The sequence below is a fragment of the Stomoxys calcitrans genome, chromosome 1 (genome assembly GCF_963082655.1).
Source record: "Stomoxys calcitrans chromosome 1, idStoCalc2.1, whole genome shotgun sequence".
Lineage (NCBI taxonomy): Eukaryota > Metazoa > Arthropoda > Insecta > Diptera > Muscidae > Stomoxys > Stomoxys calcitrans.
Window position 1 is genome coordinate 52770916 of NC_081552.1, and position 23765 is coordinate 52794680.

General features: G+C 37.1%; 2 protein-coding genes across 7 annotated transcripts in view; both read left to right on the top strand.

Moving 5' to 3' along the window:
• LOC106090092 (nuclear pore complex protein Nup154) overlaps positions 1–23765 on the top strand; it is a 257128-nt gene that overhangs the window by 140470 nt on the left and 92893 nt on the right. The gene's annotated exons all lie outside the window — the stretch shown is intronic.
• Positions 1–23765, top strand: part of LOC106092403 (uncharacterized) — a 166615-nt gene that overhangs the window by 16562 nt on the left and 126288 nt on the right. For 3 of the 5 annotated variants that reach the window (XM_059360328.1, XM_059360330.1, XM_059360331.1), the window contains exon 2: positions 3680–4460. In XM_059360328.1, the coding sequence (XP_059216311.1) occupies positions 4001–4460 (460 nt within the window). In that variant the 5' untranslated portion in view covers positions 3680–4000. Of the gene's footprint in view, positions 1–3612; positions 4461–23765 lie in introns of all 5 variants that reach the window. The other 2 variants (XM_059360327.1, XM_059360329.1) reach the window with 1 other exon arrangement.

Genomic DNA, 23765 nt, shown 5'->3' on the forward strand with positions numbered 1-23765 from the left:
TTCCGAGCAAGCTGAAACATTTTTCTGAAGTTGACGCTGCGATTTGAACCCAGGTGTTTGACGTCATAGGCGGACCTTTGACCTTTACCTTTACTTCACAGACAAACTTAAGACGATTTAACGATGTCCGTCCGTCCGTCTGTTGTAATCACGCTACAGTCTTCCATGATTGAGATGAAATTTTGCACAGATTAGCATTTCTTTATTAAGCAGATTAAGTTCTTTAACAGGCCAAATCGAATCATATATGGATATATTAGCTGTCAAATTCGGGGCATTCGTCTGTCCCGATTTTGGTTCTTGAGTCCATAAATGGCGCATTTATGGTGTGATTTCGCTGAATTTGGGAAACGTGAGTTGTACTTGGGCCCCCGATATCCGGACTGAATATGGTCCATATCGGGCCATATCTACATATAAATCGGTCAGCCGATTTAGGGTTTTAAACCCATAAAAGCCGTATTTATTAACCGATTTGGTTCAAAATTTGAAACAGTGAGTTGGACTAGGCGTTTCAATATCCGAACGGAGTATGGTTTACAACAGACCACGTTTGCATATAGCCGCCATATAGACCGATCCGCGGTTAAAGATCTTAAGCCCATAATATACGCATTTATTATCCAACTTTTCTAAAATATAGAACAGTGAGCCGCCGAGATTTGCATATCTCCCTATGACGCCGAGCGCCTGGGGTCAAATCCAGGCGTGAACATCAGAAAAATTAAATTTTCAGCGGTAGTTATCCCCTTGCTAATGCTGGCTACGTTTGTGAGGTACCTGCATGTTGAAACTTCTCTATTAAATGGTGTCGCTATGCGGCACGCCGTTTGGTCTCGCCATATAAAAGTAGGCACCATATCATTAAGCTTAAACTTTAATCGGACTACACTCATTGATATGAGAGAAGTAGCCCCTGTTCCTTGATGGAATGTTCATGGGAAATTTAGTGATTAGTAGAGTTGGACTATGACTCCTTTAGTTCGAACCGAATATGATAGTTGCCATTTCGGCAGATCTGCTGATTTTGGGTCTTAAGGCCATAAAAGCCTCATTTTATTAGCCGATGAGTTGCACTGGTGCACCCGATATCGGGAACATTATGGTAATTTGTTATTTAAAGGCGCAAATAACTTACCTTGTGATATCGAGTATCATAAGCTCTCAGTATTTAAGCAAGAACCGGTGCCAGCCGGCCTCTCACTGAGAGTCTCCACACCATACCGCTGATTTTCCGTATATGGAGCATCCCACCTTCCTCAACCTGTGGACGCCCGTTAACTCCCAGCTAAGCTCCTTGTAATGAAAATGGATACCACACAAATCGGGTCTAAAAGTTCCATCACGTGTGGTGCTCATAGTCATCCCCTGTGGGGTGGTTGCTTAATCAACAAAGCTGTCGACAGCTGCCATGATTTAGACTCTTAAGCCCATAAAAGCCTCATTTTACTACCCGATATCGGTGAAATGTTGAACAGTTGCACTGATCTACCCGAAATCTGAACCGAGTGTGATCCAAGTGAGACCATATTTGGATATAACTGCCATATAGGTATATCTGCCGATTTAGGGTCTTAAGCCCTTAAAAGTCTCCCGATTTCGTTAAAATTTTAAACTAAGACTTGTATAAGGCTTCACGGTATCTGATTCCGTTCGGCCCATATTCGGCATGAATAAAGGTTAAACAAGTCAAAGCACGTTAAGTTCGGCCGTGCCGAATTGTATATACCCTCCACCATGGATCGCATGTGACAAGTTCTTTGAATGTCTTTTTCAAATATATAAGGGCAATATCAAGTTATTGATCGATATGGACCGTACTTGTCACGACTGTTAGAAGTAATAGAAAAATACCAATTCCGAAATTACAGGTAAATCGAGTAATAATAGCGCCCTTCACTATATCGCTCCTACTATATCGGGTTATATCCACACAGCTAGTGGAAGTCATACCAAAATGACATGTGCAAAATTTCAGCCCAAATTGGATAAGAATTGCGCCTTCTACAGGCTCAAGAAGTCTAATCGGTTTATATCGCAGCTATATAAGGTTATACACCAATTTGAACCATACATGGTACAGTTGTTGAAAGTCATACCAAAGTACCAAGTGCAAATTTTCAGCCAAATCGAAAAAGAATTGGGTTCTCAGAAACTCAAGAAGTCAAATCGGGAGATCGGTTTATATGGCAGCTACATCAGGTTATGAACTGATTTGAGCTATACTTAACACACGAAAAGGCTACGTGCAAAATTTCAGCCAAATCGGATAGGAATTGCGCTCTATAGAGGATCAAGAAGTCAAATCGGGAGATCGGCTATATGGTAGCTATATCGGATTATGGACTGATATAGACCATACTTGGCACAGATGTTGAAAGTCATACCGAAACACCACATGCAAACCTTCAGCCAAATCGGATAAAAATTGCACCTTCTAGAAGCTCAAGAAATCAAATCGGGAGATCAGTTTATATGGCAGCTCTATCAGGTTACGAACTGATTTGAACCATACTAAGCACTGTAGTTGGAAGTCATACCAAAACACCACGTGCAAAATTTCAACGAAATCGGATAAAAATTGCACCTTCTAGAAGCTCAAGAAATCAAATCGGGAAATCAGTTTATATGGCAGCTATATCAAAACATGGACACGGAGGCCACCGTAGCGCAGAGGTTAGCATGTCCGCATATGACGCTGAACGCCTGGGTTCGAATCCTAGCGAACCATCAGAAAAAAATTTTCGGCGGTGGTTTTCCCCTCCTAATGCTGGCAACATTTGTTAGGTACTATGCCATGTATAACTTCTCTCCAAAGAGGTGTCGCACTGCGGCACGCCGTTCGGACTCGGATATGAAAAGGAGGCCGCTTATCATTGAGCTTAAACTTGAATCGGACAGCACTCATTTAAATGTGAGAAGTTTGCCCCCGTTCCTTAGTGGAATGTTCATGGACAAAATTTGCAATATCATAACATGGACCTGTTTGGACCGACCTCACTGGAAGTGTAAAAGTATTTCTGCAAAATTTTAAGCACCTAGCTTTACTCCTTCGAAAGTTAGCATGCTTTCGACAGACAGACAGACGGACGGACACTGCTAGATCGGCTAAAAATGTCGTGACGATTCAGAAGTTATTTACTTTATGGGATCGTAGACGAATATTTCTAGGTATTACAAACGGAATGACGAAATTAGTATACCCCCATCCTATGGTGGAGGGTATAGGAAACATATCCATGGTGATGGGTAACCAGCCAAATTTATTAGGTTTTTAGACGTTTTCAACAAAATTGTATTTTATAGAATACTCAAAATTCTATAAAGACAAAATTTCCCAATAACATTTTTATTTAAATACCTAATTTGAAGATAGTTGTTCCAAAGACAAAATTTTGATAATATTTTCCGATTTTTTTTTTTTAATTTTATGGATTTTTTTTTTTTTTAACAATTTCTCCTACAAAAAAATCATCGTCTCTTTTAAAAACACTGTATGTTTTTTGTGTGTTTTTTTATCATAATAAATTTTTTTCTTTATTATTTATATTGATAATGGTGTTGATATTGCGTTGATTTATTTTACTTTGAAATGTAAATATATAACCTCAGATATATTGAAAAAACAAAATACATCCAACCATACAGACACAATTAATTAACATTTCTATGCTAACAGGATGCTAATGAAAATACAGCAAAGCTCTACGAATTTAATACTAAAAATAAAAAACGCACCCATGAAATATCAAATAAATGAACTCTGAATTGAAGTAACAAAATCATCATAAAAAAAAAAAACTTATACAAAAGTGGAAAAATCTAAGATCAACAAGAGGGCATTTTTGCAACAAGAATTCAGTCAGAAAATGACAACGGGCCACTAAAGACAGTGATTACGAAAAGAAAAAGCTATAAAACAAAAGTGCAATTTTCCAAAAACCCCAAGTTGCGTTGTAATTGAATTAAAAGTGAAATAAAAAAAACAAAAAACACAACCATGTCCGCAGATATGCAAATAGTCGCCAATCTCACCAATCTCACCACCGCCGTTAGCAATGCCACCGCAAATGCCACCACCACTGCCGCCTCTCTTTTAGCCGATGCCTTCGATTTGGATTTATTGCAAAATTACACTGTGCTAATCAATAAATTGGAGCAATTAGCCGTTGGTGTAGATCCCACCTTTGGCAATATCTCGGTGGATCATAAGGAATTAGAAATATCTCTGGGCGGTGGTGGGGCCAATGTGGATTTGGATCTATTGGGTGATCCCATAGCAGCCAGTCGTGCCGGTCCTCCCCATGTCACCTATGCCCATGGCCTTGAGGAAGCCGAATACTCACGCGTGGTCAGTGATATCTGGATTGGCGTGATATTGACTCTCCTCATAGTGTCTGTGATATTTTTTATATGTGCCTGCTTTTTGTATCACAAATTTCAACAGTGGAAAAATTCATGTAAGTGAAAGCTTTTAGCAAGAAAACAATAAATGAATTGTGAATATAAATAGAAAATGCAATTAGAGGTATGCTAATGGCTACCATTTAATCAACCATACAAATCGTTTCAACCTTTCCATATTAAGATTAGTTCAATATGAATACACCAGAAGAAAAACCAATGTAGCCAGATTCTCATAAGAGTCTGACAAGCTATTAAAATCTTTAAAATTCATAGGCTGATCAAATTTGCACAGGATACACCAACAGCTGTTGGGGTCATTGTTGCAACAACGAAAATATAATCCTAGTGAGCACAAGACGTAACTCCAAATGTTATATTCATCATTGCGCTGTAAACATGGCAAAACCACAAACTGAAAATTTTTGGGTTGCCCAAAAAGTAATTGCGGATTTTTTAAAAGAAAGTAAATGCATTTTTAATAAAACTTGGAATGAACTTTAATCAAATATACTATTTTTACACTTTTTTTCTAAAGCAAGCTAAAAGTAACAGCTGATAACTGACAGAAGAAATAATGCAATTACAGAGTCACAAGCTGTGAAAAAATTTGTCAACGCCGACTATATGAAAAATCCCCAATTACTTTTTGGACAACCCAATATTTTTATAAATCACTCACTGTAATTTATAAAACTAAGTTTCAGTTTAAAGTTTATGTCACCATCGCAGTTGACTTAGCAATCGTTTGAAATTTAGATCTACCTTGAAATTTCCCCAGCAAACCATAAAAAAATTACAGTTAGATAAAGGTTTTGATGTTTACAAATAGACTGGTTGATGGCGCTTGTGAGAATAAATAAATGAGAGTTATCTAAGTTCATGCCGCAAGCAAGCATTTCGCGCTCAATGTCTGTTGCTCTTTGTACACCTAAGCCTGTAATCGGCCTGTTGTGCGCTCTAAAACTATAAAGTAACCTCTAAAAGTAAATGTTAGGAATTCCGTGTTACTTACAAAATCCTTAATTGTTTTCAATGCCACTCCCCTAAGTTGATTCATGTCTGGTATTGTGTCCCCACCTAAGTGCCGGTATCTGTTAGACGCGAAAGCCGGGCAACGTCTCACTTGCCGCACCGATTTTACACAAATGAGTTCGTGGTCCTATGTATCCCGTTATGATACCAATAGCTATACTGACCTCCTTCTTACTTCCTTTCAGCAATAGTCTCGTCTTCTCACGATCTGACTCGCCGTTCTACCACTCGTTTCGCTGTACCACAATGTTGCATTCGCATTCGTCGCCCACGCCCATAACACGGTCTGCCTAGACTCGAAAGGCTTCGAGATAACCAAGTTTATTGACGGCAGTCCTCTGGCCTTAATCGCCAAATCGTCTGTCCTTTCATTCCCCCTTACTCCGTTATGGCCCGGCACCCAAACGATGCGGATTTTGGCATCCTCAGAGAAAGCGTTAATCTCCTTCTTACACTGCAAGACTGTCCGTGACCTTACCGTTCTGGTCGTTATTGCCCATATGGCAATTTTACTGCGTCGTTTAAATTTTTCAAATATCCATTGTTTCCTTTACCGTGGAGAAGTCGAAACCGCATAAGTGTAATACGCTTTAGAGAAAAAAATAAAAAAAAGTAAGCTAGCACAAAAACATAGTGACACGGGGCGGATTAATATCCGCACCCTCTTTTCAACCTAACATGGTGAAAAATTCCGCTCAAGTGAAATATGTTGGAAATAACCAATTTTTGGTGTTATTTAATGCAATTGAATTCGCTTAAGTGAAAAGATTTTTACACTTCAAATTCTGGTTTTATATGAAACTGACATCTTATAAGTGAAAGTGTTATTACTATGGGAAATTATCTGGAAATTGGAAAAATTCGCTTTATATATAAAATTCGTAAGAACATATTTTGGCATTTTGCTAATGATTGCCTCTGCCTTTTGAAGAGTTCTCCTGAGCATTGTTGTTTTTTCAACTAAAGTTATTTCATTCATAATTAGTATGTTGACATAAAAATTCGCTTTCACTTATGCTTATATCGCTAAACTGCCATTTAATTTCACTTATCCGAACTACGCTTAACTAACAACTTCGGATAAGTGAAATAAATTTTATAAATTTTTAGCGTTTCACTTATCCAGTTTCGACTGTAAATAGAGTTTCATGAGTCTTCCAATATGTGTATGTTTCTTTTAAAGGGTGATTTTTTTGAGGTTAGGATTTTCATGCATTAGTATTTGACAGATCACGTGGGATTTCAGACATGGTGTCAAAGAGAAAGATGCTCAGTATGCTGTGACATTTCATCATGAATAGACTTACTAACGAGCAACACTTGCAAATCATTGAATTTTATTACCAAAATCAGTGTTCGGTTCGAAATGTGTTCATTCACCGTAACGTTGCGTCCAACAGCATCTTTGAAAAATACGGTCCAATGATTCCACCAACGTACAAACCACACCAAACAGTGCATTTTTCGGGATGCATGGGCAGTTCTTGAACGGCTTCTGGTTGCTCTTCACTCCAAATGCGGCAATTTTGCTTATTTACGTAGCCATTCAACCAGAAATGAGCCTCATCGCTGAACAAAATTTGTCAAAATTTGAACACATTTCGAACCGAACACTGATTTTGGTAATAAAATTCAATGATTTGCAAGCGTTGCTCGTTAGTAAGTCTATTCATGATGAAATGTCAAAGCATACTGAGCATCTTTCTCTTTGACACCATGTCTGAAATCCCACGTGATCTGTCAAATACTAATGCATGAAAATCCTAACCTCAAAAAAGTCACCCTTTATTTTGTTTTTGTGCCCTCCACCATAGGATGGGGGGGGGGGTATACTATTTTCGTCATTCCGTTTGCAACACATCGATATATTGATCTGAAATCCAACAAAGTATATATATTCTTGATCGTCTTGACATTCTAAGTCGATTTAGCTATATCTGTCCGCCTGTCTGTCTGTCGAAAGTACGCTAACTTTCGAAGGAGTAAAGCTAGGCGCAAAAATACTCACTATTCGTGCAGGTCAGATGAGACTGTTAATTGATTATACCGGTCCATGTTTTGATATAGCTGCCATATAAACCGATCCTGGTTCTTGACTTCTTGAGCTTCTAGAGGACGCAATTCTTATCCGATTTGTCTGAAAGTTTGCATGAGATGTTTTGTTATTACTTCCAACAACTGTGCTAGGTCAAAATCGCTTCATAACCTGATATAGCCGCCATATAAACCGCACTCCCGATAATAAAACTTTAGCCACTAGAGGGTATAATACTTTTCCGATGGGGCTGAAATTTTGCACAGTGACTTTTTTATGACCTTAATGCTATATTAATCTCATATAAACCGATCTCCCGATTTTACTCCTTGACCCTCTATAGGGCTTAATTTTTATACAATTTGGTTGAAATTTTGACCTATGACCTCTGGCATACTTGGCTCAATCGGTCCATATTCTGAAAACTCCCATATAAACCGATCTGCCAATTTCACTTCTTGAGCCTCTATAAGGCATAATTTTGTAACCAATTTGGCTTCAATTTTGAACAATAACATCAACTATGGTCTCCAAAATCCAAGCTAAGTGTGATCCGAATCGGTTTGATCCGAATCATCAATATCCCTTGTTTGCCCATAAAGAGATACCGGACAAAGAACTTGATATATGTAGGGATGGGCGATGGACGAATATCCAAAATATATTTACCCTGTTAATTGGGTAAATACCCGGGTATTCACCCATTTATACCCAAATGCTGGTTGTTTATAATTTTGCAGATATCTTGGGTATAAAAACATTTTTGTTGAATATCGTCCATATCGAAACATTTTTGGATATAGCTGCCATATAGACCGGTCTCCCGATTTCATCGAAATAGGATGAAAAATGCTCCTTTTGTGGGCTCAAAACTCCATATCGGGAGATCGGTCTATATGGCAGCTATATCCAAATATGGTCCAATATGTACCATATTTGACAGGAATGGGTAGTGGTCTTTTATGGCCTCAATACCCTATATCGGGAGATGGGATATTGAGGCCAATAAATACCTTTTTAGTATTTATATTATATTTTATGTTTCTTCATATATGTTTCTTCAAAACAACCAGCTCTGCTGAAAAAAAAAAACAATTAAAAAGTCAAATTAACAACAACAAATAAAAGAAAGAAAAACAAGTAAAAGCGTGCTAAGTTCGGCCGGGCCGAATCTTATATACCCTCCACCATGGATCGCATTTGTCGAGTTCTTTTCCCGGCATCTCTTCTTAGGACCGATATAAACCATACTTGCCAAAGTTGTTGGATATCATAACAAAACACGTCGTGCAAAATTTCATTCCAATCGGATAAAAATTGCGCACTCTAGAGGCTCAAGAAGTCAAGACCCAAGATCGGTTTATATGGCAGCTATATCAGGTTATACACCGATTTGAACCATACGTGGCACAGTTGTTGGGTATCATAACAAAACACGTCGTGCAAAATTCCATTCCAATCGGATAAGAATTGGGCACTCTAGAGGCTCAAGAAGTCAAGACCCTAGATCGGTTTATAAGTCTGCTATATCAGGTTATGGACCGATTTGAACCATACTTGGCACAGTTGTTGGATATCATAACAAAACACGTCGTGCAAAATTTCATTCCAATCGGATAAGAATTGCGCACTCTAGAGGCTCAAGGAGTCAAGACCCAAGATCGGTTTATATGGCAGCTACATCAAAACATGGACCGATATGGCCCATTTACAATACCAACCGCCCTATACTAATAAGAAGTATTTGTGCAAAATTTCAAGCGGCTAGCTTTACTCCTTCGGAAGTTAGCGTGCTTTCGACAGACAGACGGACGGACGGACAGACGGACGGACATGGCTAGATCGACATAAAATGTCGCGACGATCAAGAATATATATACTTTATGGGGTCTCAGACGAATATTTCGAGTAGTTACAAACAGAATGACGAAATTAGTATACCCCCCATCTTGGGGTGGAGGGTATAATAAACATAATGGAAGCTAAGAGAGCGCACAACAAGCCGATTACTGGCTAAGGTGTTGCTCCATTGGGGGCGGATTAATATTCGCACCCTCTTTCCAACCTAACCTAAGACTGCCGAAACCCTATATACGTGCATTACGCCATAGTTTCCTTCACGGGTAAGGAAATTATGCATATTAGGAAATGCAAACGACGCAAATTGCATGCCATTGAGAGCAGAATTCTGCTTGCGACATGTTCTTAGATAATTTCATTTATCTATATGCACGAGCGCCACCAACCGGTCTATGTGCGAAGTTCAAATTCTTTGTCTATATATAATTTATCAATGCACACATGCAGTTTGTGTCGTTTGCATTTTCTAAATATCCATTGTTTCCTTTGTGAACTCACTGCACCATAGTTACCATATCTGTCCTTATTTTTGTAGGGTATTAAAATCCCATGTTAAAACCGTTATCAATCATGTGCAACGATGGATGTTCGCCTGTGTAATGCATTGAAAACCAACAGCAACAAAAAACTAGGAAATGATTTCACAGTTTTTTTGTGTCTATGGCTCACAAACACATATTTCTGCCATTTATTTACACTTTTAATTTATTTAGTTCGGTTCATTTTACCAAAGGGGGTAATTGTGCATACATCATGGCTTAAAACCTTTTCATTTAAATGGAAAAAACAATCAATGAAAAAGCTGATAAAACGTAATAAACAGGTTGAAAGGCATTAAGTTTGGCCGGGCCACACTTTGGATTTTACCACCTCGTATATACTTACAGCGGTCAAAAAAAGTATTCATCATTCAATGTTTTTTTTTTTAATAAGTCTACAAAAGACAATTGGAATAAAAACATATTAAACTAATGATGCAGTAGTGCTTGTGTGATATATATGTACACAATTTCATTGTTTTTAAAGAAAAAAATAGTATTTATTGGAACAAAAAGGGCCATTTTACAGCTGAACACAAAAAATTTAACAAAAAAAGTATTCATCATTGCAAAAAAACAAAAAAATAAATAACATAATTTAAAAAAATTAATACTTTGTTATTCGACCACTGCGTCTTATAACTTCTTTTAAACGGTTTGACATCGATTGGACTAATTTAGCGGTTATATTTTGGTCTATATTAGTCCATTCCTCCATTATCACCTGTTGCATTTGACTCTTGCTCGAAAAATTGCGCGTTCTCAATTTGCGTTCGAGATGTTCCCAAAGATGTTCAATTGGGTTCTAGTCGGGACTTTGAGGAGGAGTTTTAATGACTTTGGGGCAGTTATACAGCATCCACATCTTGGTATTTAAAGCAGAATGTTTGGGGTCATTATCTTGATAATATTGAAAGTTATTACCGAGCCCAAGTTTTACAGCACTATCTTTTAAATTCCTCTTTAAAATGTCAATGTAATACTTATGATCCATTACTCCATTAATAATTTCAAGATTTCCCGCTCCTGAAGCCGCCATACACCCCCAAACCATTAAACCACCTCCACCATGTTTTACAGTAGCAACTGTGTTTCGTTCTTCAAGCTCTGTATTTGGTTTTCTGTACACTATGACCTTTCCATCGCACCCAAAAAGATTAAACTTGCTCTCGTCTGCAAAAATGACTGTTTTCCAAAATGATTCGGGCTGTTTTACATACATTTTTGCGAAGTTTAGCCTTTTCACTCGGTTTATTTTATTTATAAAGGGCTTCTTACGTGCAGTTCTTCCTCTGTAACTATGCCTTTTGAGTGTATTTCGAATTGTTTGTGTAGTAACTTCCTTCCCTAAATATTCCATAGTGTTTTTACGAAGAATGGTCGCATTTGTCTTCGGAGTTTTCTGAACTTGCCGCACTAGCCAACGCACATCTCCAACTGAAAGTGCTTTTGGTCGACCAGATCTTGGTTTATTGTCAACAGTTTTAGTTTCTGTCCACTTTCTGATGATGGATTGTATAGTAGATCGTGGTCTATTTAATATTTCACTGATAGTTTTTTGAGTTAAACCATTCCTGTGGTGTTTTATTATCAAAACTTTTACCTCATCAGAAACCTCGTTTTGCTTACGACCCATTTTGACAAAAACTATATTTTCAATGAAATTAAATATTTGCTGTCAAGGGCAAAGCCTCCTTTACTAAAAAAAAGGGAAAAGGGGGATTCCCAAATAATATTTGAATTTGACTTTGATGATAGCACATCAATGATGAATACTTTTTTTGTTCTGTTTTTGGTGTTATTATATAAAATTGCATTTTTTGCGCTAATTAAATTTATTTTTTGAATTTATTTTAAAACATATTACGAAAAATAAACTATTGCATAAAACTGCATTATTTGTTTACTTTAAATTTTCTTCAATAACCCAAAATAAGTGAATTTATTATCAATTTTGCTAATGATGAATACTTTTTTTGACCGCTGTACTTACTTTACTTTAATTGGCTATGACAGAATATTTCTTCCACTAGCCGAACGTAGAATAGCGTTCCAAGCGCCTCGATCTTCTGCGCTCATTCATAAATCTCTGACACCAAGTTTCGAGGTGTCTCTCACAACTTGATCTTTCCATCGGGCTTTTGGTCTTCCCGGTTTGCGTGTACCACCCTGTTTGCCTTCAAAAGACTTCTTTGCTGAAGCTTCTTCATCCATTCTGACAACATGACCTAGCCAACGCAGCCGTTGTATTTTGATGCGTGTAACTATGCTATCGTCGTCATACAGCTCATACAGCTCGTGGTTCATACGTCACCCGTATTCTCCGTTAACGCAAACTGGACCATATATTTTACGAAGAATCTTTCTCTCAAATACTCCAAGCACTGCCATGCTTCAGAACCATATAACAGCACGGGTAGTATCAGTGTCTTGTAAAGTGTAGTGTTCGTCTGTCGAGAGGTGGCCTTGTTTCTAAACTGCTTACTTAGTCCAAAGTAGTATCTGTTTGCCAGTATTATTCTTCGCTTTATCTCAAAACTGGTGTCATTCGTTTCGGTTACGGCGGTGCCGAGGTAGATAAAGTTACTGACTATCTCAAAGTTGTGGTTCCCAACTTTCTCCATGTTCTTTATCTGCTCGGTTTTACAAGGCTTTTTGGGAGTGGAGACCATCCATTTCGTCTTATCTCCTTTACTGCCAGACCCATTTTCACTGACTCTCTTTTAATTCTTTCTAAGGCTGCAGTTACTACTTCCGGTGACCGACCTATGATATCGATATCGTCGGCATAGGCAAGTAGCATGTGCTCTCTTGTGATTAGTGTGCCATGTCTATTCACTTCTCCATCTCGTATAATCTTCTCCAGCAGGATATTAAAGAGATCACACGAGAGGCTGTCTCCTTGTCTGAAACCTCGTTTGGTATTAAATGGTTGGGAGAGATTCTTTCCTATTCTTACTGAGGAACGCGTATCAGCAAGTGTCATCCTGCAGAGTCTTATTAATTTTGCAGGGATACCAAACTCAGACATGGCTTGAAATACCTTTGAACGTAAAGGAGTATCGAAGGCGGCTTTGTAGTCAACAAAGAGGTGGTAGGTGTTGATTTGTCCTTCTCGGGTCTTTTCCAGGATTTGGCGCAGTGTGAATATCTGGTCTAGGGTGAATTTACCTGGTCTAAAGCCGCATTGATAGGGCCCAATTATCTCATTGACTTTAGGTTTCAATCTTTCACACAGTACGCTCGAGAGTTTCTTGTATGCGATGGGGAGGAGACTTATTCCTCTGTAGTTGGCACATTCCGTCTTATCTCCTTTCTTGTGTACGGAACATAGTATGCTGAGGTTCCAATCATCGGGTATGCGTTCTTCTAGCCAGATTGCGCAGATAAGCTGATGCATACGCCTTATCAGCGTGTCGCCTCCGGTCTTAAATAGTTCAGCGGGTAACCCGTTGGCTCCTGCTGCCTTGTTGTTCTTTAGTCGGGTTACTGCTACTTGGACCTCATTCTAACTAGGAGGTAAACATTCTATACCATCATCAGGGATTGGTTCTGCGGTATCCTCTTCGCCGCCAACATCGGACACTAGCAGTTTGGTAAAATTTTCGTTCCATATCTTCAGCATGTTGTCTGTGTCAGTTACCAGATTTCCTTCTTTGTCTCTGCAGGAGGATGTGCCTGCACCAAAGCCATAGGTTTGGTGTTTAATTCTTTGGTAGAATTTCCGGACTTCATTCTGACTCCTGTACATCTCAATTCGTCTTCGTCTGTCGCACTCACGTCTTTCCATTTCCTTTTTCTTTCTGCGGAATAGACGTTTCTCCTCTCTCCTTTTCTCCCGATACCTCTCCTTCATCTGGCGCGTTGCTACTGATTGCAGGGTTGCTCTATATGCCGCATTCTTGGCTTCAGTAGCATCCCGACACTCTTGGTCGTACCATGGGTTTTTTGGAGGAGGCTTTCGGTACCCAAGTACGGATTTCGCGGCATTTTCCATGGAGTGGGCAATAGTTTGCCACTGCGCCATTATATCATCGGAACAAGGAGTGCCTTCATCAAGCAGTTGGGTCAGTCGAGTGGAGTATGCCGCTGCCATTTGTTGTGTCTGCAGCTTTTCAATGTCCAGCTTCCGTGCAGTGTCAGATCGTACTTTCCTCGCCATGTTCAAACGGGTGCGAACCTTTGCTGCAACAAGGTTAGGATCCGAATCTATATTCGCTCCACGGATCGATCGTACATCTAACACGCTGGATGAATGCCTTCCATCTATCACAACGTGATCAATTTGGTTTCTCGTGTTTTGATCGGGTGACAGCCATGTGGCTTAGTGGATATTTTTATGTTGAAATCTGGTGCTGTTAACTACCATGTTTTTTGCCGCGGCGAAATCTATCAGCCTCAACCCATTACTGGACGTTATCTCGTGGAGGCTAAACTTTCCGACTGTTGGACCAAAAATTTCCATCTCGTATATACATATATATTAACCACATTTCGACAAAATCCTTTGAAAATGCCCCATTCACTCTGGACATACACCTTAGCCAGTAATCGGCTTGTTGTGCGCTCTAATTGGCAATTGCAAATTTTGCCCATGAAAATTCCACTAAGGAACAAGAGCAAACTTCTCACCTATCGATAAGTGCAGTCCGATTCAGGTTTAAGCACAATGGTAAGGGGCTTCGTTTTATAGCCGAGTCCGAACGGCGTGCCGCAGTGCGACACCTCTTTGGAGAGAAGTTTTGCATGGCATATTACCTCACAAATGTTGCCAGCATTAGGAGGGGAAAGCCACCGCCGACAATGTTTTCTGATGTTCTCGCCAATTATTAATTATTTTCCATACCACGCCCCTGAGTTGGTTCATATCTGATATTGTGTCCCCATGGGTGTCTGTAAGCCGCGAAAGCCGGGCAAAGATATAGAAAATGCTCCAACATCTCGTCATCTTATCCACATGCCCTATACGTACTACCGCACTTACCGTACCGATTTTGCATAAGTGATCTCCAAGTCCTATATGTCCCGTTATGATAACGAAAGCTGTAATTACTTCCTTCTTACTTCCTTCCAGTAATAGGCTCGTCTTTCATAATCCGGATCTCCCCATAGAATTTTCGTGGTCCTACAGACCGTTTCACTGTTTCACAGTGTTCGTTGCCCACGCCGTTAACTCGCACTGGCCTTCACTGCCAAATCGTCTTCTCTTTCATTCCCACTTCCTCCGCTGTGGTCCGGCAACCAAACGATGCAAATCCTGCCATCCTCAGATTAGGCGTTAATTTCCTTCCTACACTCCAAGACTGTTCGTGACCTCTCCGTTTCGTTGCCTTGATGGCCAATTTACTGTCCGTAAAGATGTTCACACTCGACGTCCTCGCCTTAACACCACACCACCTCATGCATTTCGTGATAGCCCGGATATCCATCTGCCGGATCGTCTTATTGTCAGGCAATCGAAAACAGATCTCAGTCCCTGGGTTCTTAATGTAGGTCCCCAGGCCCGCTCTGTTCCCTAGCATTGATCCATCTGTATAGCATGATCTTCCAGATGGCAATACCAGAGTTCCATCAATCCAAGACGATGTCCGATGGGAAACCTCTTACATTCCTTTAAAGTTTCCTATCGTCGTCTCGATTATACCGCAATGGTATGAGTTGCTCCCATCCTCAATTCATTCTCCCATCGCCTTAAGTCTCATAGCCGCAGTGGCTGCCTCGCATTTTATCTGAATGTCTATTGTTCGGATATCTACGTAGGCGTAGTCCTCATCGCTCCGCCTAGCCAAGACAACATTTTCTCTGAACCAGTTGTATTATCCTTACGTTGCAATTTTTCTCCATCGCAGTCCACCAAACTACTGAGGCGCAAGTAAGTATCGGTCTAACCACGCTTCTGTAGAGCGAGTGGACTATCCTCGGATTCAGGCCGCATTTCGAGCCTACGGCTCGTCTACATAGCGCCCAACATCTGTGAACCTTCTCGGTACACTTCCAATTCCGTTTCCTGTCCACGATCACCCCTAAGTAAAGGGTGATTTTTAGGTATTATCCTTTTGGCAACACTGGTTTAAACAGCTCACGCACGTTGTCTCACTTGTTTCTTGTTTCAATGTCAAACATCTTCAGTTTGGCCTATAATGAATCGTCTTACAAACGAACAACTCTTGCAAATAATTGAATTTTATTAGAAAGTTTAGAAAGTTCAGAAAGTTAAAAAAAGTTTCAATTTGTATTCAGCGACGAAGCTCATTTTAGGCTATGGATAAGCAGTATTGTCGATTTTGTAGTGCGGTTTTGGTGCGGTTTATGGGCTGGTGGCATCATTGGACCGTTTTCTTCAAAGATGATACGTTTCGTAACGTAACTGTGAATGGTGAACGCTACCGTGAAATGATATTCAACTTTTTTTGCCCGAAATAAAAGAGCTTGACTTGCTTGACATGTGGTTTCAACAAGACTGCGCCATATGCCACACAGCACGCGTAACAATGGACATGTTGAGAGGCGAGTTCGGTGAACATTTTATTCCACGTTCGGGACCGGCCAATTGACCCCTAGATCGTGCGATTTAACGCCTTTAGAGTATTTTTTGTGGGGCTATGTTCAAGCTCATGTCTATACAGACAAGCCGGCTTCAATTGACGCATTGGAAGGCAACATTGAAGCATTTATTCATGAGATACTGGCCGAAATATTACCCACCTGTTTCAAAGAATATGGTTTAACCAGTCTCTAAGGACCGGGTCTACCCGATACTGGTCAAAGGATTGGATTAGTGTGTCGATCCGCACAATGTCTAAAGCTCCCTCGATGTCGATGAATACAGCCAGTATGTCGGTTACAATCCTAACCGACCTACACTAGTAAGAAGTATTTGTGCAAAATTTCAAGCGCCTGGCTTTATACCTTCGAAAGTTAGCGTGCTTTCGACAGATAACGGACGTACATGGCTAGATCGACTTAAAATGTCATGACGATGAAGAATATATTTACTTTATGGGGTCGTGAACGAACATTTCGAAGTGTTACCAACAGGACAAAATTTTGAATATCAAATTCGTATTTGTCCTCTTTTGTCCCGATCGGTCTACTTTTATTTTTGGGTGAAGCGTTTAAGGTAAGAGGAAGGGTCCACCCGCCTACCGATATCGAAAGATCAAGAAATTTTCAGGAAAATCGATGTAGCCGTTTTGGAGTCTGTACGGAACAAACAAATTTACAAAGCTACAAAGGCCCGCTCCGCTGCGCCCGATAATGCTATATTGGAGAGGAGTACTCTAAATTGGGAAATTTCTGCCAAATTTCAGTTAAAAACATCTTCCAATTTTCCTGTGGATTTTTCTACTCTCAAATACCTCTTAGACACCCCACCTCAGATTCTGATGCCGCATTGCGACAGCTTTTTGGAGGGAAGTTCTTTTTTACATGGCATAGTGCCTCACAAATGTTGCCAGCATTAGGGGGGAAGCCCACCGCTGAACATTTTTTCTGATGGTCTCGCCAGGATTCAAACCCCGGCGTTCAGCGTCATAGGCGGACATGCTAATCTCTGCGCTACGGTGGCCTCGTAAAACAAACTATAAAAAAAAACAAATTTGACAAAATTATATTTAGTAAATATTTTAACAAAATTTTCTTTTGTGCAAAATTTATTTTATTATTTTCAGTACTGAAATTTTCTTAAGTAGTGAAATTTTGAAAAAAATTTCTTCATACCATAACTTTGAAAAAATGTTCTTTTGTACTTAAATTTTGAAAAGTTTTTCTAGCACCAAAATTTTGGGAGAATTTTTTTCAGTACATTACATTTAGTACCAAAACTTTTCAAAACATTTTCCCTGAATATTAAAATTAAAAAAAAAAAATTTAGTTCATAAATTTAAAACTTTTTGAACTAAAATTTTAACAAAACTAATATGAATGCTAACATTTAAAATTTTTTTTTTAAGTACTTAAACTTGAACAAAAATTCCTTTTGTTACGAAAATTTTTCTTTAGTACAAAATTTTGAGCAAAATGTTCTTAAATACCAAAATTTTGACAGAAAAAAACTTCCTTCAGTACTAAAATGTTACTAAAATTTTGTGTAAAATGTTTTTAGTACTTTAGTACGAAGTTTTCTATAGACAAAAATTTAAATTTTTAAAAATTGTAATAAAAATTTGGGCAAATATTTCTTCGTATTAGAATTTAGAATGTAAAGAAAATTCTAATGTACTTAAATTTTAAGAAGTTTTTTAGTACCAAAATTTTGACAGAATTTTCTTAAAGACTAACATTTTGGCAACTTTTTAGTATCAAAACCTTGCAATTTTTTTTTGCACAAAATTTTTCTTTTGTGCCAAAATTTTGAGAACCTTTTCTTTAGTACTGAAATTTAAAAAACTATTTTTAATTTTAAAATTTAAACAAAATTTTCTTAGTGCTAAAATTCTTCAAAGTTCTCTTAAGTACTAAAATTTGAAAAAAAATTTCTTGGGGTACCAAAAATGTTTCTACTTAAATTTGGACAAAATTTTCGTAGTAAAAACATTTTGTCAAAACTTCGTCAGTTTAGTACTAAAATTTAGACATTTTCTTAGAACCAAAACTTTTTACAAAATTTTTCTTGACTACAAAAATTTTAAACATTTTTTTTTAGTTTTTTTCAAGTTTTTTGCCTGTTAGGGCGAAGATCATTAAATTTTACAATTTCCGTTTGTTTCTCTTTCGAGACGAGCTCAATGATCGGAGATGCAAATGGAAAAGGAAAGCCAAAGGTTCGACTTTGGTTAGAAGATTTTTCAACCATATTAGGTGTGATGGCTTCAAGGACCGTGCGTTAGTATGTTGTACTTGAATCGTATTAACATTTTTTTAGCTGTAAAATTTTTAATTTTTTTTGGTACTAAAATTTTAAAGAATTTTTGTTTTTGTCAAAACGTCATCATTTATGTAGTACTTAAATTTGGACAAAAACCGTTTAACACCAACATTTTGCCAAAACTATTTTTAGTACTGACATTTTCTTAACCTAGAGAAAAAGTCCTTTTGTACTAAAAGTTTGAAAAGTTTTTACAGAATATTCTTTAGTGCTGAAATTTTGATATTTCTTGAGTACTAAAATTTTAAAATTTGTTTTATTTCTAAAGTGATAACATGTTTTAGGCCTAAATTTTTAACGAAATTTTCAATCATGCGAACATTTGTAAAATTTTTATTTAAGTACCAAAAATTTGGACAAACGTTTCTTTTGGTACGAAATTTTTTTTTTGTACTAAATTTTTAACAAAACTTTCTTTAATAAGAAAATTGTGATCAAAGCCTCCTTCGGTACCAAAATATTTGTAGCAGAAAATGGTTAAACAATCTTTTTAAGTACTATAATTTTGACAATTTTTTCTATAGAACTAACATTCTGATAAAATTTGCTTAAGTATTTAATTTTGGACTTTTTCTCTAGTACTGACAAAATGTTCTCAAGTACTAAAATTTTTATAAAATTTCATAGAAATGAGCTAAAAAAAATTATCTTGTGCCAAAATTCTCAAAATTTAAAATGTTCTTCAATACATCTTTGAGTACTAGAATTTTGATAAAGTTTTCTATAGAACTAATTTTTCTTTAAGTTCAAAAATTAGTATTTTATTTAGAATTGTTCTTTAGTACTGGCAAATTTTATAAGTACTAAATTAAATTTCATAGAAATGAAAATACGAAAAAGTTATATAGTGCTAAAAAAGCAAAAAATTATCTATAGTAGAAAATTGAAAAAGGAAAATCTTTAAGTACTAAAATTTTGACAATATTTTCTATAGAACTAAAATTTTAACAAAATTTAATTTAGTATTGACAAAAAATTTTAAGTACTAAAATAAGTACTTAATTTTCAATTTTTCTTTAGTACTGACAAAATGTTTTAAGTACTAAAATTTTTTTAATATTTCATAGAAATGAAAATATGAAAAATTTATATAGTGCTAAAATTTTTTTTAGTACGAAAATACAAACATTTGCACAACTTTTTCTATAGTAAAAATGCAAATTTTGCCCCTGAACATTCCACTAAGGAACAGGGGCAAATTTCTCACATATCAATGATTTTAATTTTGGCCCGATTCAAGTTTAAGCTCAATGATAAGGGTCCTCCTTTTTATAGCCGAGTCCGAACGTGCGACACCTCTTTGGAGAGAAGTTTTACATGGCATAGTACCTCACAAATATTGCCAGCATTAGGAGGAAAAACCACGCTGAAAATTTTTTCTGATGGTCCCGCCAGGTTTCGAATCGAGGCGTTCAGCGTCATAAGCGTACATGGTAACCTCTGCGCCACGATGGCTCAGAGATTTAATTTTCTATAGTAGAAAATTAAAAAAAATTACAAAATTTTTTATAGAACTAAAATTTTAACAAAATTTACTTTAGTATTTCATTTTAACTTTTTCTTTAGTATAGACAAAATGTTCTTAATACTAAATTTTTATAAAATTTCATAGAATAAAAATTAAAAAAATTATCTAATTTTGAAAAATTTTCCCAAGTACAAATGTTGCCATTTCGACAAAAACTTCCTTCGGTTCTAAAATTTTCAGTATTTAAATTTCGACTTTTTCTTTAGTATTAAAATTTTGCCAATTTCCTGAAATTCAGACAAAAATGTTTTTTAGTACTTAAAATTAAAAAGAAATGTCGAAAAACAGATTTGAAAAAAATATATTAATTCTCATTGTAATGTAAAATATAATTCATTGACCAACAATGTTAGGCAACCACAATAAATGAAATTGTTTTAAGAAATTTTTTACAAATTTTGTATATATTTGATTACATTTTCCATTGAGTTAATATTTCATTGTTTTTTTCCTTTATATTTCGTTGTTATATTTTTTTTTGTATTAAAATCAATCATACGCTACTAGGCCCTTAACAATTGTTATAAATCATACCACATGGTGCACCTACTGCCTAGCATGTATTTGCCTGAATAATCAAACACAACTATACGCTCGTATATTGAACGTATGAGCCTTGTTACCCATTCAATTAGCTCAGCTCACAGGTAGAATTAGGTTTTTAAAAATTTAATACTTTGCTACATAATCAAATTAATATTAATCAAATGTCATTTAATATTTAAAACACTCTAAGGACATGTGTATGGCTCGCACATACATCAAGAGAGTGAGTGGGAGAGAGAGAGATAGTCGGATTTGTAATACATTAGCCTGCCATGAGCTAGTTGTTGGTCATAGCTGTTCTTTGTGTAGGGCCAATTTTGGTCATTATATTTAAGCAAATTGACAAATCTGTTTGCAGAGATAAACAAATTTCATTTCATTCATTGCTTAGCCATTTAGTAGATAATTAGACTAATTAAATGGAAAATTGCTTAGCAAAACAATAATAACAATAATAAGTTTTGAGAATTTACATAACTTAATTAGTTTGCTTGAGCAATGCACATGCATGCTTTTGCATGCACTATGAACAAACGTGTCCTGGTTGTGGGGCATATGCAATAAAACTAATCAATTAAAATTATATTTACACATAGAATTGATATAAAATGCAAGCAGGCAATTTGCCTTGCTTGTTTCGTTGGAAGAGCCCAAAACAGTAATTGACAGTAAATTTTATTTAATATTCAGCAAATTTGTAAGGCTGGGATTTTTCAAAAGCCCATAAAACTATAAATTGGCTGTTTTTGTGGAAGTTGACAGAGTTCTCCCCAGTCCATTGCCACAACAAACAAACCACCAAAAGGTCGTTAAACTTTTTGTGGCGATAAACCTCTCAAGTAGGAAGACCTCCTGGGGTTGGACCTTCATGCTTTTGCTTTCGCCTTTGTCGTTTTATTTAAGCCATAAAACTAAGTTATGCAAACTTTTTTTTTGCCATATCAAATGTTTTCTTGATGCTAACAATTTTCGTGTGACTCAAGTTCAATGTGTTTTTTTTTTCATGGACATTTAGCAACAATTTCCTTATAATGTTATCTCAAGAGTCTTAAGGTCAAAGGCAAAATTGTAATGGCAAACATATGCTGGGCACAGTATTTATAGGGAAATGGCTATTCTTCCCACGTCACAAACTTTTAAAAATCATTTAAGATTTTGGCATTATTATTTTGTATATGTATGTATGTATTTTTGTTGTTGTTGTTTCTCATCAACGTCATTTCTTTTAGCTTGAAGTGTTAATTCGCCATTATTAAAAAGATTAAAATATTTTATTTGCCCTATGATAATATGTTAAACATGAGGGTCATAATTCATAAAACTCGTTACCATTTTTGGGCAGAGCCCACAAAAACAAAGTATTGAGTTTGTGGGAATTTACCCAGGGGATTGTAAAAGATTCGTAAAATATAATACCACCGATTATCAAGAAAAAAAAAACAAGTAAGAGCGTGCTACGTTCGGCCGGGCCGAATCTTATATACCCTCCACCATGGATAGCATTTGTCGAGTTCTATGCGCGGTATCTCTTTTTAGGCAAACAAATAATATTGAATAAGAACTGTTATGCTATTGGGGCTATATGTAGTTATAGTCCGATTCGGACGGTAAATAAATGCTGAACATTGTAGAAGTCATTGTGTAATATTTCAGTTCATTCGGATAAAAATTGCGCCTTTTAGGGGCTTGAGAAGCAAAATCGAAAGATAGGTTTATATGGGAGCTGTATCAAGCTATTGATCGATTCAGACCATATCAGACACGTATGTTGAAGGTCATGAGAGAAGCCCTTGTACAAAATTTCAGCCAAATCGGATAAGAATTGCGCCCTCTAGAGGCTCAAGAAGTCAAAATCCCAGATCGGTTTATATGGCAGCTATATCAGGTTATGTTCCGATTTGCGCCATACTGAGCACGATTATAAGAAGATATAACAAGACACCTCATGCAAAATTTCATCCAAATCGAATGAGAATTGCGTGCTCTGTTGGCTCAAGAAGTCAAGATCCCAGATCGGTTTATATGACAGCTATACCAGATTATGAACCGATTTGAATCATACTTAACACAGTTGTTGGAAGTGATACCAAAACACCACGTGCAAAATTTCAGTCAAATCGGATAAAAATTGCGCCCTTCTAGAGGCTCAAGAAGTCAAGACCAAAACATGGACCGATTTGGCCCATTTACAATCCCAACCGACCTACACTAATGAAAAGTATTCGTGCAAAATTTCAAGCGGCTAGCTTTACTCCTTCGAAAGTTAGCGTGCTTTCGACAGACAGACGAACGGACGGACGGACATGGCTAGATCGACTTAAAATGACGATCAAGAATATATATACTTTATGGGGTCTTAGACGCATATTTCGAGGTGTTACGAAATTAGTATACCCCCATCCTATGGTGGAGGGTATAAAAATAAGTAAAAACGCATACGGCCGTGCCGAACTTTCGATACCCACCACCATGGATATATTTAAATATCAAAATTGATTAGGCAGCCATATCCAAATATGTTCCGATCTGGACCATTTTTGGTTCGGATATGGGCGGACGTAATAAAACTCACTATGCCAAATTTCAGCGAGATTGGTTAATAAATCCGCCTGTTATAGGCTTAAGACCCCAAATCGTCAGATCGGAACTTAACCTCAATATCTCAATTTTTAAAAAGTGTAGCGTGATTACAACTGACGGACACACGGACATCGTTAAATCGTCTGAGAATTTTACAACGTTTTGAAATATATGTATTTTGTAGGGTCAAAATGGTTATTTCGAAGTGTTTCAAACGGAGTGACTAAATGAATATACCCCCTATCCTATGGTGGTGGGTATAAAAATGACTCGAAAGCCTTTGTTTTTGTTTTTTTGACTAAAACAAAATAAAGAAAAACAATTTCAATAACAGTCAAACAGACTGCTTTAAAGTTGATGTTTTTATGCCCG